Here is a 14734-nt window from a genome sequence, read left to right as displayed (position 1 = left end):
AACACAATGTTGTACAGCAGATCTCTAGAACTTACTCATCTTGCATAATTAAAATTTTAGAACACTGATAAGCAGTTCCTTTTTTTTCCTTTCCCCAGCCCTTGGTAACCACCATTCTACTCTCTGCTTCTATGAGTTAGTTTTTATCTCATATAATGAAATCATATAGTATTTGTCCTTCTGTGACTGGTTTATCTTATTGGGTATAATTTCCTCAAGATTCTGTACTGAGGTTCTAGCCAGGGCCATTAAGCAAAGAAAAGAAAGAAAAGATGTCCAGATTATAAAGAAAAAACTAAAATGATGGCAGTTTACAAACACATGATTATATATATATATAAAATGAAGCACAAATTCACTTAGATGAAGTTCAATTTGCTAAAAATGTAATACTTTTATATGAAAAATTAGAAGTAAATTGTGCTTCAAAATCATATTTATATAATCTTATATTAATACATAGAAAATGACAAGAAATATAAACACACACACACAAAATCAGAGCTAATAAACTACTACAGGGAGGCTGTCCTATAGAAGATAAATATATGAAAATCTATTTATAGTTACCATACACAAGCAACAATCTGAAAACGAAATGAAGAAATAACTCCATTTGATATAGCACATAAAAAAAGAAAATACTCAGTAATGAATGTAACAAAATATACACAAGACATCTTCACAGAAAACTACAAAAAGAAACTGAAAAAGACCTACATCAATGGAATAAAATCCCATATTCATGGATTGGAAGACTTAATATCCTTAAGATGACAAACCTTTTCAAACTGATCTGTAGATCTGATGCAGTATCTATCAAAATCCCAGCTACAATTTTGTACAAACTGACAAGTGTATCTTAAATTCATACAGAAATATAAGATACCGAAAACAGCCAAAACAATCTTGAACAGGAGCAAAATTGGAGAACTCACACTTCCTAATTCTAAAAATGTATTATAAAACCACGGAATTCAAGACTGTGCTACTGCCCTAAGAATAAATATAGTTCGATGAAACAGAATTAAGAGTCCACAAATACTTACATTTATGATCAACTGATTTTTGATGAAGCTATCAAGAAATACAATAAGGAAAGAGTATTCTTTTCAGCAAATGATGCTGAGACATCTAGAAATGCAAATGCAAAGGAATGAAGTTGCTCCAAATACAAAAATTAACTCAAAATGAATCAAAAATTTAAATGTAAGAGCTAAAAATATAATACTTTTATATGAAAACTTAAGAGTAAATCTTCATGAACTTGAATTAGGAAGTAGGTTTTCAGATATGACACCAAAGCACAAATAATAAGACAAAATACAGACACAGTGGACTTCATCAAAGTGAAATTGTGCTTCAGAGGAAAACAACGGGGAAGTGGCAAGACAAGCCACAGAATGGGAAACGATATTTGCAAGTCGCTAATCTGACAATGTATTTGTTTCTAGAATATATTTTTAAAACTCTTAAAACTGAGATTAAGGAAAAGAGGATTGTGGATTCTTGTCCAACGAGTACAGAGTTTCAGTTTACAGACTGAAGAGTTCTGCAGCTAGGTTGCACAATGTAAAAATACTTAACACTACTGCCTAAGACCGTTCAAGTGGTAAGTTTTATGTGTATTTTATCACAATTAAATGTTTTTTTAAAAACCTCTTAAAACTTGACAAATAAAAAGGCAGCTCAGTTTTTAAAAGGGCAAAGGATGTGAACAAACATTTCTCAAAATACGACATATAATAGCATATAAGCACACAAAAAAATACATTCAACATCATTAGTCATGAGGAAAAGGCAAATCAAAACCAAACCACAATGGGATAGCATTTCAAACTCACTAAAATGGCTATAAAAGTCAGATAATAACAGTTATTGGAGAGAATATGAAGATATCAAAATCCTCATACATAGCTGAGAGAATGTAAAATTATGTGGCCATGTTGGAAAGCAATCTAAAAGTTTCTCAAACAGTTAAATGTAGAGTTACCATATCACTACCAATTTCACTCTAGGTCCAAACCCAAGAAAAATAAAAACACGTGTGCACATAAAAACTCATACAGAAGGGTTCATTGCAGCATTATTCATAACAATCAAAAGATGGATGCAGCCCAATGTCCATTGACTGGCAAATGGATACACAAAATGTGATATACCCACACAATATTACTTACGGGAAAAAGGAATGAAATATTAATGCATCCTACAACATGGGTTGACCTCCCAGACCTGTCTCTTCTAGGTTTCTCTCCTCTTCTCTTTATTCCCCTCATGATATCTTTTATCTTTCACTCTCTTCCCTTCCTACTCTGCAGAGCAATTTAAGTATATCCAAGATGGGGAAAGAAAAAGACCAACACGTCACTGATATCTACCCTTATAAGAAGATGGAAACACATAAAGGGATTTGTTTTTGATTAAAAAAAAATTTACTCACAAAGCCACTCATTGGGGGAAAAAAAAAGCAAAATATATAAAAATGGAAAGAACATTTAAAAAAAAAAAAAAACAGCCAATAAACAAATAGCAGAAAAAAGTAGTGAAACACTAAATCATAGACCGGACAAACATGGTCCACTGGAGAAGGGAATGGCAAACCACTTCAGTGTTCTTGCCTTGAGAACGCCAGGAACTGTATGAAAGGCAAAAAGATATGACACTGAAAGATGAACTCCCCAGGTCTGTTGGCACCCAATATGCTGCTGGAGAAGAGTGGAGAAATAACTCCAGAAAAAATGAAGGGATGGAGCCAAAGCGAAAACAATGCCCAGTTGTGGATGTGACTGGTGATGGAAGTAAAATCTGATACTGTAAAAAGCAGTATTGCATAGGAACCTGGAATATTAGGTCCATGAATCAAGGGAAATTGGAAGTGGTCAAACAGGAGATGGCAAGAGTGAACATTGACATTTTAGGAATCAGTGAACTAAAATGGACGGGAGTAGGCAAATTTAATTCAGATGACCGTTATATCTACTACTGTGGGCAAAAATCCCTTAGGAGAAATGAAGTAGCCCTCACAGTCAACAAGAGTTCAAAATGCAGTACTTCGGTGCAATCTCAAAAATGACAATGATCTCTGTTCATTTCCAAAGTAAGCCATTCATTATCACAGTAATCCAAGTCTATGCCCCAACCAGTAATGCTGAAGAAGCTGAAGTTGAACAGTTCTACAAGACCTACAAGACCTTCTAGAACTAACACCCAGAGAAGATGTCCTTTTCATCATAGAAGACTGGAATGCAAAAGTAGGAAGTCAAGAGATACCTGAAGTAACAGGCAAATTTGGCCTTGCTTTTATTCACAGCAACTATTAAAAATTTAGCTATTCAAAAATAAGGTAACAACAAAAGAAATGCAGCATAAGTTGAAACTGAGCTAGTAGTTTGCACAGTGCCCCATATATAGCAAGTATACTATGCTTCCCGTAAAACTTTAAAATGTGCTTTGGACTCCTGAGATTTCCTTAAGGCCCTTGGTTAGTCTCACATGCAGTTTATTAACCATAGTTATAAACTGCCACATGCATCACCCATCTATAAATCAAGCTCAACTAACACTGATTAAGCAGTGAACATCAAGTAAAGTACCTTATATCCCAGGCCCAACTGATAAATAGCAAAAATCTGAGCGGCATTAAGAGCTTCACTGAAAAGGTAAACTGCAGTCATCTGACCACAGAATACTCTGTTAGCATCTGCTGTTTCTGATGAGCCCAGGAAACACTTGTCAAAGGTCTGTGAAAGAAAACAGAAAATTTTATTAGAGAAAAAAACAAAAACAAAAGTCTCCTCCAGAATTAATAACAACCTATATTGGTATAAATATTTTGTCCTTTCTAAAACATAATCTGATTAGAGTAAAATTTCAATTAGCATTTCACTTCATTCACTCCCATTTGGTATAGAGATCAGGAAAGACATCACAGAAAAACATGCAAGTTCTCCAAAGTACAATAAACAGAACTTGATGACAAAATGGACGTAGGAAATGGAGTCAGAAAAATCATTATGGACTCTGTAGGTCCATACTTGGGCAACCAAAGAAGGAGACAGAAGAGCAGGCTTTGGAGCAACGAGCAAAATCATGAGTCAACTTCAAGCCATGTAATGAATGTGTCTTTTCATAAAGTGATACGGGTGAAGAAGGAACTGCCAACAGGGTTCTCTATGGTTAGAAGCTAAGACTGTAAAGATGGTTTCTGTAGATATTAAGATACAAATAATAGGTTAAGTCATGGGAGTAGATGCAATCTCGCAAAAGGGATGTGTAAATTCAGAAAAACAGGTGTATGCTTTTCTTATTTACATAGAAAACCTCTTTTAGTAACACCCAGGTAGCAGAGATCACACATACATTTACACCTATACAGCAAGAAGGAAAAGAAATGCTTGATATCTATTTAAAAGTATTTTATACCATGGAACTATTAGGAAGGCTACTGAAAAATGTGTATGTTGACATTAAGGAATATAAAAAATTTAAACACTTGGATTATGAAGACAAACCACCTAGGTCAAATAACTGATTCCCATGCTGCTGATTTTGGCAAACTCCTTAACCTCTCTGTGCTCAGTTTCACCTGTAAAGATTACAACAGTACTTATCCTGCAAGGTTACAGAAAGTAAAAGTATTTATTACAATGCCTGCAATGCTCAGCAAAGATTAATTTAAGAAAAAATAAAGGTTGAAAGGCAATATACATATTTGATCTCTAATTTTAAAAAAATTAACAGTTAACATTTACTGAGCACTTATTCTATATAAGTCACTCTTCTAATGGATTTCTGAGCAGTAGCTCATTTAATCAACATTCTGAGATAGGTACTATTTTACACCCTTTTAGGTGGAGCGAAGGGCTTCACAGAGCACAGCAATACAGAATCACCTGCAACACAGGAGTTGCGGGAGACATGGGTTCAATCCCTGGGTTGGGAAGATCCCCTAGAATAGGAAATGGCAACTCATTCCAATACTCTTGCCTGGAAAATTCCATGGACAGAGTAGCCTATGCAGGCAGGCTATAGTTCAGGGGGTCGCAAAAAATCAGACAGAACTGAATGACTCAGCACACTCACACAAGAGAGAAACCTTACACCTAATAAATTAAGTAAGTCATATAGTCAGGAAGGGATTCAAACCTAAGTCTAACAATCAAAGCTCTTAAGGTTAGCATTTCAAAATATGTACATATGTATAGATTAGGATAATAGGAGTTAATAGTGAATGGGTGTTGCAGTTTGTATTCATTTTCCTAATCAATAATTTTTCAAGGTTTCTATTAAAAATGTAATGTGGGAGGGAGGGAGAACATTTTGAATATAATGCTAACTTACGGATCTCTTATTGAACCTTGAAAATATTATAAAAAATAGTTATATATAGCAGCTATGAATTATACGGAAAATTTACAAGCCTATTTCACCTAACTCATTCATAAAAATGATCAGAACCCTGCAGTAAAACTCTGTGGTTTAATTTGATCAATGGACCGATGACACAAACACTTTTAAGATACACTCACTGCTACCTATGAATCATTGTCTCTACCCTATCCAGAACAATTTTATAACAAGGACTGAGTAATATCTTATGTGACATATTAGCACATTTCTACTCTCTTAATATATTACATGTTAGCCAAACTACAATTATAAAAAATCCACCACTGTAGTGTTCTAAAATGTATATTCAATATAAAATATATTTTTCTTATTTCAATGTAACTTTCTCAGACTACTTACATCACTCGTGTTGACAAACCATGTTATCTCTCCATAGGAAGCAAGCTCACCATTCACATAACATCGAAGCTCACTGTTCTTCCATCGGTTATAAATATGCACTACAGTTACCATATACCACTGGATAAGCAAAACAGTTTAAAAAAAAAAAAAATAATGATTTTTCCAATAATTCAACCACATTGATAAAAACAAGCAAAAATCAAATGCTAAATTACAGTGAAATCTAAAACTAAAATAATACTGCTTTTATTAAATTCAATATTCTACCCCTGGAACAATATTGATTCAAGGGAACTCTCTCAACAAATAATAGCTTACCCATGAAATTATTTTTCTAACTCTTCACTATGAAAAATTTTCAAAGGTAAAAAGCTTAATGGAAACTCTCTCACCATCCCACAACTGTCAACATTTTGTCATATCTGTTTTATCTATTTACTGATCTACATATAGATGTTCATTTTGTTAATAAACCATTCAGTAATTTCCAAAATTTAAGGTAGAAAAGCAAATACATATATTTTCACTTGTATTTCCCTTAAACTCTAGAAACAGCTAAATATTCACTCTTTTCATTGTCCAAATCAGAGAGGTTAACAACTGTCCAGCAATTTACACCTCATTTTCTGAACCAGCTTAAGAACAGAATTATGATTTGCCACAGCATTCTGAAGGTTAGAACAGTTTGGTAACATAACTATGACTTAGTAAGATCACATACCTTTTGTGGCTTGAAATCAAATTTCACACAGTGTTGAAAGCCTTTTCCTTTTGACTTTATTGATGTTATAATTAAACATCCCCCAACAAAGTGAGCAGAATAACCAAGACCTTTACTGGTTCTGAAACTATAAAAAATAAGTTTTCATTTCATCTCCAAATATTCTCATTTTTCAAAATAAAGTAACAACACTAAGTTACAGAAATACATACCAGTACAAATATGGTTTATCTTTATCCACATTGATGTTATTTACAGGATCCATTCTAAGCCAGGTATGAAATGTAAAGCCATTCTGGTATGGCCATTTGGCTACAGGAGGTAATGCAATAGCCTAAAGGGAAAAAATTCGAGTTATTAACTCACAATGAAAAATTCTGTTACTGAAATCATGAAAATGAGACCTTACATGCTACATATATTTCTACTATATATTAGTCTACATGCAAAAGTAGTCTCTTTATCTGAAAGATTTTCACTAACTTCTAAATTATTCAAAATACATATTAATGATGTTAATTTAGTTAAACAGAAACATTCCAATTGATCTTCTTGACACACTAATCTTACTGCTTCATTTCTTACAATGAACATATGCAAAGAGATTCCAATTAAAAGAGATAAGTAGTAATATCAAAGGAAATTTGTTGCTGAAATGTTAAATAAGGTAATAAAGAAAGATGGAGAAGGAAAGAAAACAGTTAAGAAAAAAGCCTAGAATGTAATTTTTTAACAGAAAATAAAACACTGAAGAGGATTCATTCATAACATTTTTTATAACATTTTAAAGTTATATTCATAAGTCACTCTATAGGTAATTTTACCACTTGGCTTAAATTTTTATTTAAAAATAAAATAATGCAAGGACCCTAACATCTCCAAAACCAACTTGAAAAAGAAAAGTTGGAGGATCCAGATTACCAATTTTTTTAAATTTTATTTATTTTTTTAATTGGTGGAAAACTGCCTTACAATATTGTGTTGGTTTCTGCTGTATAACAATGCTAATCAGGCATAACTATAAATATATGCTTCCCTCCTGAGCCTCCCTCCCCTCCCCTATTTCACCCTTCTAAGTCATCACAGAGTGCTAGGCTGGTCTCCCAGTGTTATTTAGCAACTTCCCACTAACTACAGTTGTACAATGGAATATTACTCAGCCATAAAGAGGAATGAATTTGAGTCAGTTGTACTGAGGTTAATGAATATAGAGCCTCTTAAACAGAATAAAGCAAATTAGAAAGAGGAAAACAAGTATAGTATATAACATATATACGTGGGATCTAGAAAACGGTACTGATGAACTTAGTACAGAAGGGACTTGTGAACACAGCGGGGGAAGACGAGGGTGGGACTAATTAAGAAAACAGCACTGACGTATACACACTATCACGTGTAAAGTAAATAGTGGGAAGTTGCTAAATAACACAGACTACCAAATTTAAAACCTACAGTACAAAGATACAGTACTGAAAGCTGTGGGGTATTGGCATAAAAATAGAGATACAGATCAATGGAGTAGAAGGGAGAGCCATAAACAAGCCCTCATATTTGTGGTCCTGATTTTTAACAAGAGTATCAAGACAGTTCAATGAACAAATGCACTGAGAAAACTGGTATTTACAAGCAAGAGGATAAAGTTGACCACTTCTTTATATGATACACAAAAAATTAACCCCAAATCAATCATGTGAAATGTGAAAGCTAAAACTAGAAAACTTTTATAAGGAAAAATAAGACTAAATCTTCATGACCCTGAGATAAATTCTTCTTAATTATGTACAAGAGAAAAACATACATGAACTGGACTTCGTTAAAATTAAAAACTTTTGTGCTTTAAAGGATACTATCAAGAAAGTGACAGCCCAAAAGAACAGGAGAAAATATTTGAAAATTATTTATCTATTAAGAAGCTTATATCCAGAAGAATATATAAAGGATTGTTACAAATCCAATAATAAATAGACAAATACAGTTTTTAAGCGGGCAAAATATCTGAATGGACACACCTCCAAAGAACATATACCAATAGCCAGTAAGAACATGAAATGATGCTCAGCATCATCGGTCATTAAGGAAATGCAAATCAAAATCACAAGATGTTACTTAACACGACTAGGATGACTATAATCAAAAAGACAGACATTAACAAGTGTTGGTAAGCAAGTGGAGAAACTAGAAACCTCCTAAACTGATGATGAGATTATAAAATAAATATAGTCACTTTGGAAAAACAATACGGGAGTCCATCAAATGGTGGAACACAAGCCAATATGGCTCAGCAGTTCTCCTGCTACGTTTCCAAGAGAAATGAAAACATGTGTCCATATAAAAGCTTGCAAATAAAAGCCCATAGAGCATTTCCAAAAAGCAGAATGCAAATATCCACTAATTAAAGAATAATTAGGTGGGATGGGGAGGGAGACGGGAGGGAGGTTCAAAAGGGAAGGGATATATGTATACCTATGGCTGACTGATGTTGAGGTTTGACAGAAACAAAAAAAAATTCTGAAAAGCAATTATCCTTCAACTAAAAAAGTAAATATAAAAAATAATTAAACAAAATGTGGTATATTCTTCTATTAGAATATTAGTCAACAAAAGGAATGAAGCACTGACACATACTACAACATTAATGGATCTTAAAAACAGTAGTGTTAAGTGCAAAAAGCCAATCACAAAATTCCAGACATCATGAATTGCCCAAAATAGACAAATTCAAAGAAACAAAAAGTACAACAGTAATTGCCTAGGCAAGGGAGTCTGGAGTGAAACATGCAGTGACTGCTCATGAGAGCAGGGTTTCTTTTGAGGGTAATGAACATGCTTTCCCAGTGGTCATGTATGGATGTGAGAGTTGGACTGTGAAGAAAGCTGAGCGCTGAAGAATTGATGCTTTTGAACTGCGGTGTTGGAGAAGACTCCTGAGAGTCCCTTGGACTGCAAGGAGATCCAACCAGTCCATCCTAAAGGACATCAGTCCTGGGTGTTCATTAGAAGGACTGATGATGAAGCTGAAACTACAATACTTTGGCCACCTCATGCGAAGAACTGACTCACTGGAAAAGACCCTGATACGGGGAGGGATTGGGGGCAGGAGGAGAAGGGGACGACAGAGGATGAGATGGTTGGATGGCATCACCGACTCGATGGACATGAGTTTGAGTGAATTCCGGGAGTTGGTGATGGACAGGGAGGCCTGGCGTGCTGCAGTTCATGGGGTCACAAAGAGTCGGACACGACTGAGTGACTGAACTGAACTGAAAACTGATTGTAATAATGGCTGCACAAACTGATGAACACAACCATTCCCTGCATGTACACTTTAAATGACAGACATGTATGATATGGGAATTGTAACTCAATAAAGCTGTTAAAAAAAAGATCATACTAAAAGCTTTTCTTTTCTTGTTATAACACTTTACATATGCCTTTAGGTCAACATCATATATACACATTATTTTTTATAAGATATTTCATAAAACATGAAAAACATCATAGAGCCAAATTTATCTAATAACAGTATTGAGACTTCAAAAGGCTGATTTAAAATGAATGTTGTATTGAGGAAATAAAAATACATACTCTTTGTATAAATATGTTCTCTCTCAATCAAACATGAGAGTAGAGGATGTGAAAGCTTGGTAAAAATAATTTACCCATGAATAACTTCCCTTTAAAAGCTATGTTTAAGGGGAAAAAAATGAGTCAATGAATGTATTTAAAACATCTAGTCTCTGAAAGCTCCAAAGTTGTGTGGTTCAACTGGCTGAATTTCAAGATACATACAAGAAAATGGAATGGACATGTAACAATCTCAAAGAAATATAAATAATAAAGCTAAACATGCATAAAAAAAGGTTTCTCTAATAAGAATACTTTTATCTCCTAAGAATACTTTTTTATGCTGGGAGACAAATGATAAACTCAATGGCAAGTGAGCAAACTATTCTGGAAAGCTTCAAATCTAAAATAGTTATTAAGGATAAATTAGAAAGACAAAATAACATGAGCAATAAAACCTTCCAAAGAAAACTGTTCAATGTTTGTGAAACACTCAAATATCATAAATGTTCTTTTAAAACACTCTCTTCTTTCTGCAGATATTGCCTGGCTACATAGAGGCCATAAAAGGTAGGATATTATGAGAACAAAAATAAAAAATGAATAAAAGATAACTTCAAAACATTTGCTTATAACAGGCAGACCAATGTAATAAAGAGGATGCAAAAAAGCTTCCATAAATAACACATGTACATTATATAATGTAATCATATAATATTTTGAAACATTACAGATACTACTGCCATGCATTAACTGTCTTATGTGTAAAGTGACTAACAGTTTATAAGAATGCTGAGACTTATACAATGTGGAAACTTACAAGTCAGAAAAACTTGCCTAGAAAGTTTCTCAGAGTTACTCTCAACTTACGTACCAGGTGCAAAAGAAACAGAACTAAGGAAATGTAACACCAAAGAAAGATAAAAGTGAAAATGCTATACATAAATTTCTATTTCAGAATGCAGAGATAAAAATTCATAAGAAAACATGGCTTATGTTGAAAAGAATTGGGTTCTTATTCCATTGAGACCCCAAGGGGTGAATGCGCAGCTTTCTTCATTTCTTAAAGCCTCTATTTCTTCCCCTCTAAAACAGTCAGGAAAAAGGAACAGGCAGTGCTGTTTTAAGGATTGAGTTAGGCTGTGCACAGAAGTTTTCACCCAACACAGAACCTGTCAAGAATGCTTACAGGGCCAGGCTTTCAGGAGGCAAAGGAAAGAGTTTCAGATGATTTCCTCATTAATATCTACTTACTGCAGCGCTCTTTCCTGGAAAGTTGAAAAAGGCATCAGGACCATACTTCTGTGGCATGTGCTTTAAAACAGACAGCAACTTTCCGGCATGTGGAGGCTATGAAAATAATCGGCAATTCATTAACCACATTATTCACCATAGAACAAAAATACATACTTTAAATAGACATACTTGAATACACCCCAAAATAATAATTCCATAACCTAAAAAAGCATATATAATATCCAAAAACAGTTATTTTCAAATATCTTAAAGAAATAAACAACACACTCTATGCCACTGTTCCGTGGAAGGTGCTAGATAAATATGAGCCAACAGCATTTGAGACACAGCGCTTCCACACTGCAGCAAAAACGACCTTTTAAAATTACAGACTAAAAAAAAAATAAATAAATAAAATAAAATTACAGACTACATCATCCCACCACTGACCCCTTTTTAAAACACTTTTTAATCTCACCAAAAAATAATGCTTATCAAGTCCCATTGTTAAAGGCACTTTAAAAATATCTTTTAAAAAAACAGTAAAATATTTTATGCTTATAACCACGCTAGGGATTATTATCATCCCATTTTACAAAGGAGGAATTTGAGGCAGAGGAACATATCCAAGGTCATACAGGTAGTAAGTGGGATGAGAACTCAATCTGATTCCAGAGTCCAAGCTTTTAATCACTATACTTTCAACTTTATATAACTCTCTCTCCAGTAGCTTCTCACTGCCTTTAAAACAAAAGACCAGAATCCTTAACATGACCCAAAAGATCCTTAACTGCACTCCATCTATAATGACTTTTTCCCATAACAGAGCCTGAACACAAACTATTCTCCTTAAAATGTTCTCACGAGGACTATTCCCTACTCCCAGCCCTCCCCTGCCTTAACTAAAGAAATCTTACCCATCGTTTAAGCTCATCTTAATGGTCACTTCCCAGGGCAGTCTTTCCTGACCTCTGAAAACAGATCAAATCTCCCTACCATATTTCATTCTACAACATGTTTCTACTATGGAACATGTATAAAAGTTGTAACATCACTTTTGTTTGATTAAATGTCATTAATTAATGATATGTTTGTCATTAGTCAATGTCTCCTCTAATACATTCAAAACCAACAGCTAAAACAAAAAGGTGTATTACATTTATAAGGAGAAGCAAAGCACAACAAGATAATAATTTAAATCGGTTTGCAAGCAAATAGAATAATGTGTAGTGCATTCCTCTTAAAAGTTAAAGTTCAAAACAGTGTCAAACTACAAATGAAATCACAGTCTTGCCTTCATCATATTTGGTAGCTGGTCTAAATTATCATGAGTAACTATCTAGGGGCTTCCCTGGTGGCTCAGTGGTAAAGAATCTGCCTGCCAATGCAGAAGACATGGGTTTGATCCCTGGTCTGGGAAGATTCCACATGCCACAGACCGACTAAGCACGTGCGCCACGACTACTGAGTCCTCGTACCACAACTACTGAAGCCCCAACACCAAGAGCCTGTGCTCCCCAACAAGAGAAACCACTACAACGAGAAGCCTGCTCGCCAGCACCAGAGAAAAGCCTGAGCAGCAACAAAGACCCACCCAGCACAGCCAAAAACAAAAAAAGCCTAACCAAAACAGTTTGGCAATCTTTCATCCGAAAGTTAAGTGAAAAGTGGCATTAATAAGCTTGATCAAGAAATTTTCAATTAACCACACTGTTCAACTATAAAAGTGTAATACGTTACTATAATCACATTGTTTTAAGTAAATTCTAAAATGAAATTACCAAAAATAATCTACAGTCAAAAATAAAAATATAATATTGTAAAAGTTTCATCTACAGAAATCATTCCTCATTTTCCTTTTCTATCAACCAATTAAAAAGAACCCAAGAGTAGCACTTTACTCCACAGATGCTGCTAGGAGACTGTATACTAGGAAAGCCTCTCAGAAAATAATTTAGTATTCATATTTCAAGAATCTTTAAAAACTGATACACTAGTTCCATATGTAAACATCTATGCTAAATAATCAAAAAGGCAGAAACACACTTAAATACAGGGATTTTTCACTCCATTAATGTGATACCAAAGCTACATAATAACTGAGCAAAGCCCTGCTCTTGTTTTGTTAATAGTTCATTATTTTTTTCCCTCTATCCCCTATAACTATACCCTTAACCTCAACGCACTTAATCTGTTTTTTTAATATTTATTTATTAGGCTGCATCAGGCATCCTGCAGGATCTTTCAATGTGACACAGATTTTCTGTAACAGCTGCAATGCACAGGACTAGTTGCTCTTCAGAATGGGGGATCCCAACATTGCAAGTAGATTCTAAACCACTGGATCGCCAGGGAAATCCTGCTTAATCTTTTTATGTCAACCTTCAAAAATGTGTATCTGTGCGATTATACTTAAAATTTAAAAGATGTTGGGTTATATATATTAGATAATATATGTCTAACCCAACATCTTTTAAATTTTGAGTATAATCTGTACTTAAATTTTAAGTATAATTCTGAAACAGATGGGAATACCAGACCACCTGACCTGCCTTTTGAGAAATCTATATGCAGGTTAGGAAGCAACAGTTAGAACTGGACATGGAACAACAGACTTGTTCCAAATAGGAAAAGGAGTACGTCAAGGTTGTATATTGTCACTCTGCTTATTTAACTTATATTCAGAGTACATCATGAGAAACTCTGGGCAGGATGAAGCATAAGCTGGAATCAAGATGGCTGGGAGAAACGTCAATAACCTCAGATATGCAGATGACACCACCCTTACAGCAGAAAGTAAAGAAGATCTAAAGAGCCTCTTGATGAAAGTGAAAGAGGAGAGTGAAAAAGTTGGCTTAAAGCTCAACGTTCATAAAACTAAGATCATGGCATCCAGTCCCATCACTTCATGGCAAATAGATGGGGAAACAGTGGAAACAGTGGCTGATTTTATTTTTTTGGCTCCAAAATCACTGCAGATGGTGACTGCAGCCATAATGTTAAAAGACGCTGACTCCTTGGAAGGAAAGTTATGACCAACCAAGACAGCACATTAAAAAGCACAGACATTACTTTGCCAACAAAGGTCCATCTAGTCAAAGCTATGGTTTTGCCAATAGTCATGTATGAATGTTAGAGTTGGCCCATAAAGAAAGCTGAGTGCCAAAAAAATGATGCTTTTGGACTGTGGTGCTGGAGAAGACTCTTGAGAGTCCATTGGACAGCAAGGAGATCCAACCAGTCCATCCTAAAGGAGATCAGTCCTGAGTGTTTACTGGAAGGACTGATGTTGAAGTTGAAACGCCAATACTCTGACCACCTGAAGCAAACAGTTGACTCATTGGAAAAGACCCTGATGATGGGAAAGATTGAAGGCAGGAGGAGAAGGGGACGATAGAGGATGAGATGGTTGGATGGCATCATCGACTCAATAGACATGAGTTTGGGTAAACTCCGGGA

The 14734-nt window shown here is 34.7% G+C and overlaps 1 protein-coding gene across 8 annotated transcripts in view; it reads right to left on the bottom strand.

Moving 5' to 3' along the window:
• The window catches only part of LRBA (LPS responsive beige-like anchor protein), a 757794-nt gene that overhangs the window by 651392 nt on the left and 91668 nt on the right, over nucleotides 1-14734 (bottom strand). For all 8 annotated transcript variants that reach the window (XM_070770117.1, XM_070770116.1, XM_070770115.1 and 5 more), the window contains exons 5-9: nucleotides 11294-11389; nucleotides 6688-6809; nucleotides 6476-6602; nucleotides 5752-5871; nucleotides 3597-3743 (exon numbers count right to left, since the gene is read on the bottom strand). In XM_070770117.1, the coding sequence (XP_070626218.1) occupies nucleotides 3597-3743; nucleotides 5752-5871; nucleotides 6476-6602; nucleotides 6688-6809; nucleotides 11294-11389 (612 nt within the window). The remainder of the gene's footprint in view (nucleotides 1-3596; nucleotides 3744-5751; nucleotides 5872-6475; nucleotides 6603-6687; nucleotides 6810-11293; nucleotides 11390-14734) is intronic.

Source organism: Bos indicus, chromosome 17, assembly GCF_029378745.1.
Source record: "Bos indicus isolate NIAB-ARS_2022 breed Sahiwal x Tharparkar chromosome 17, NIAB-ARS_B.indTharparkar_mat_pri_1.0, whole genome shotgun sequence".
NCBI lineage: Eukaryota > Metazoa > Chordata > Mammalia > Artiodactyla > Bovidae > Bos > Bos indicus.
This window is presented reverse-complemented; position numbering and strand designations above follow the sequence as displayed.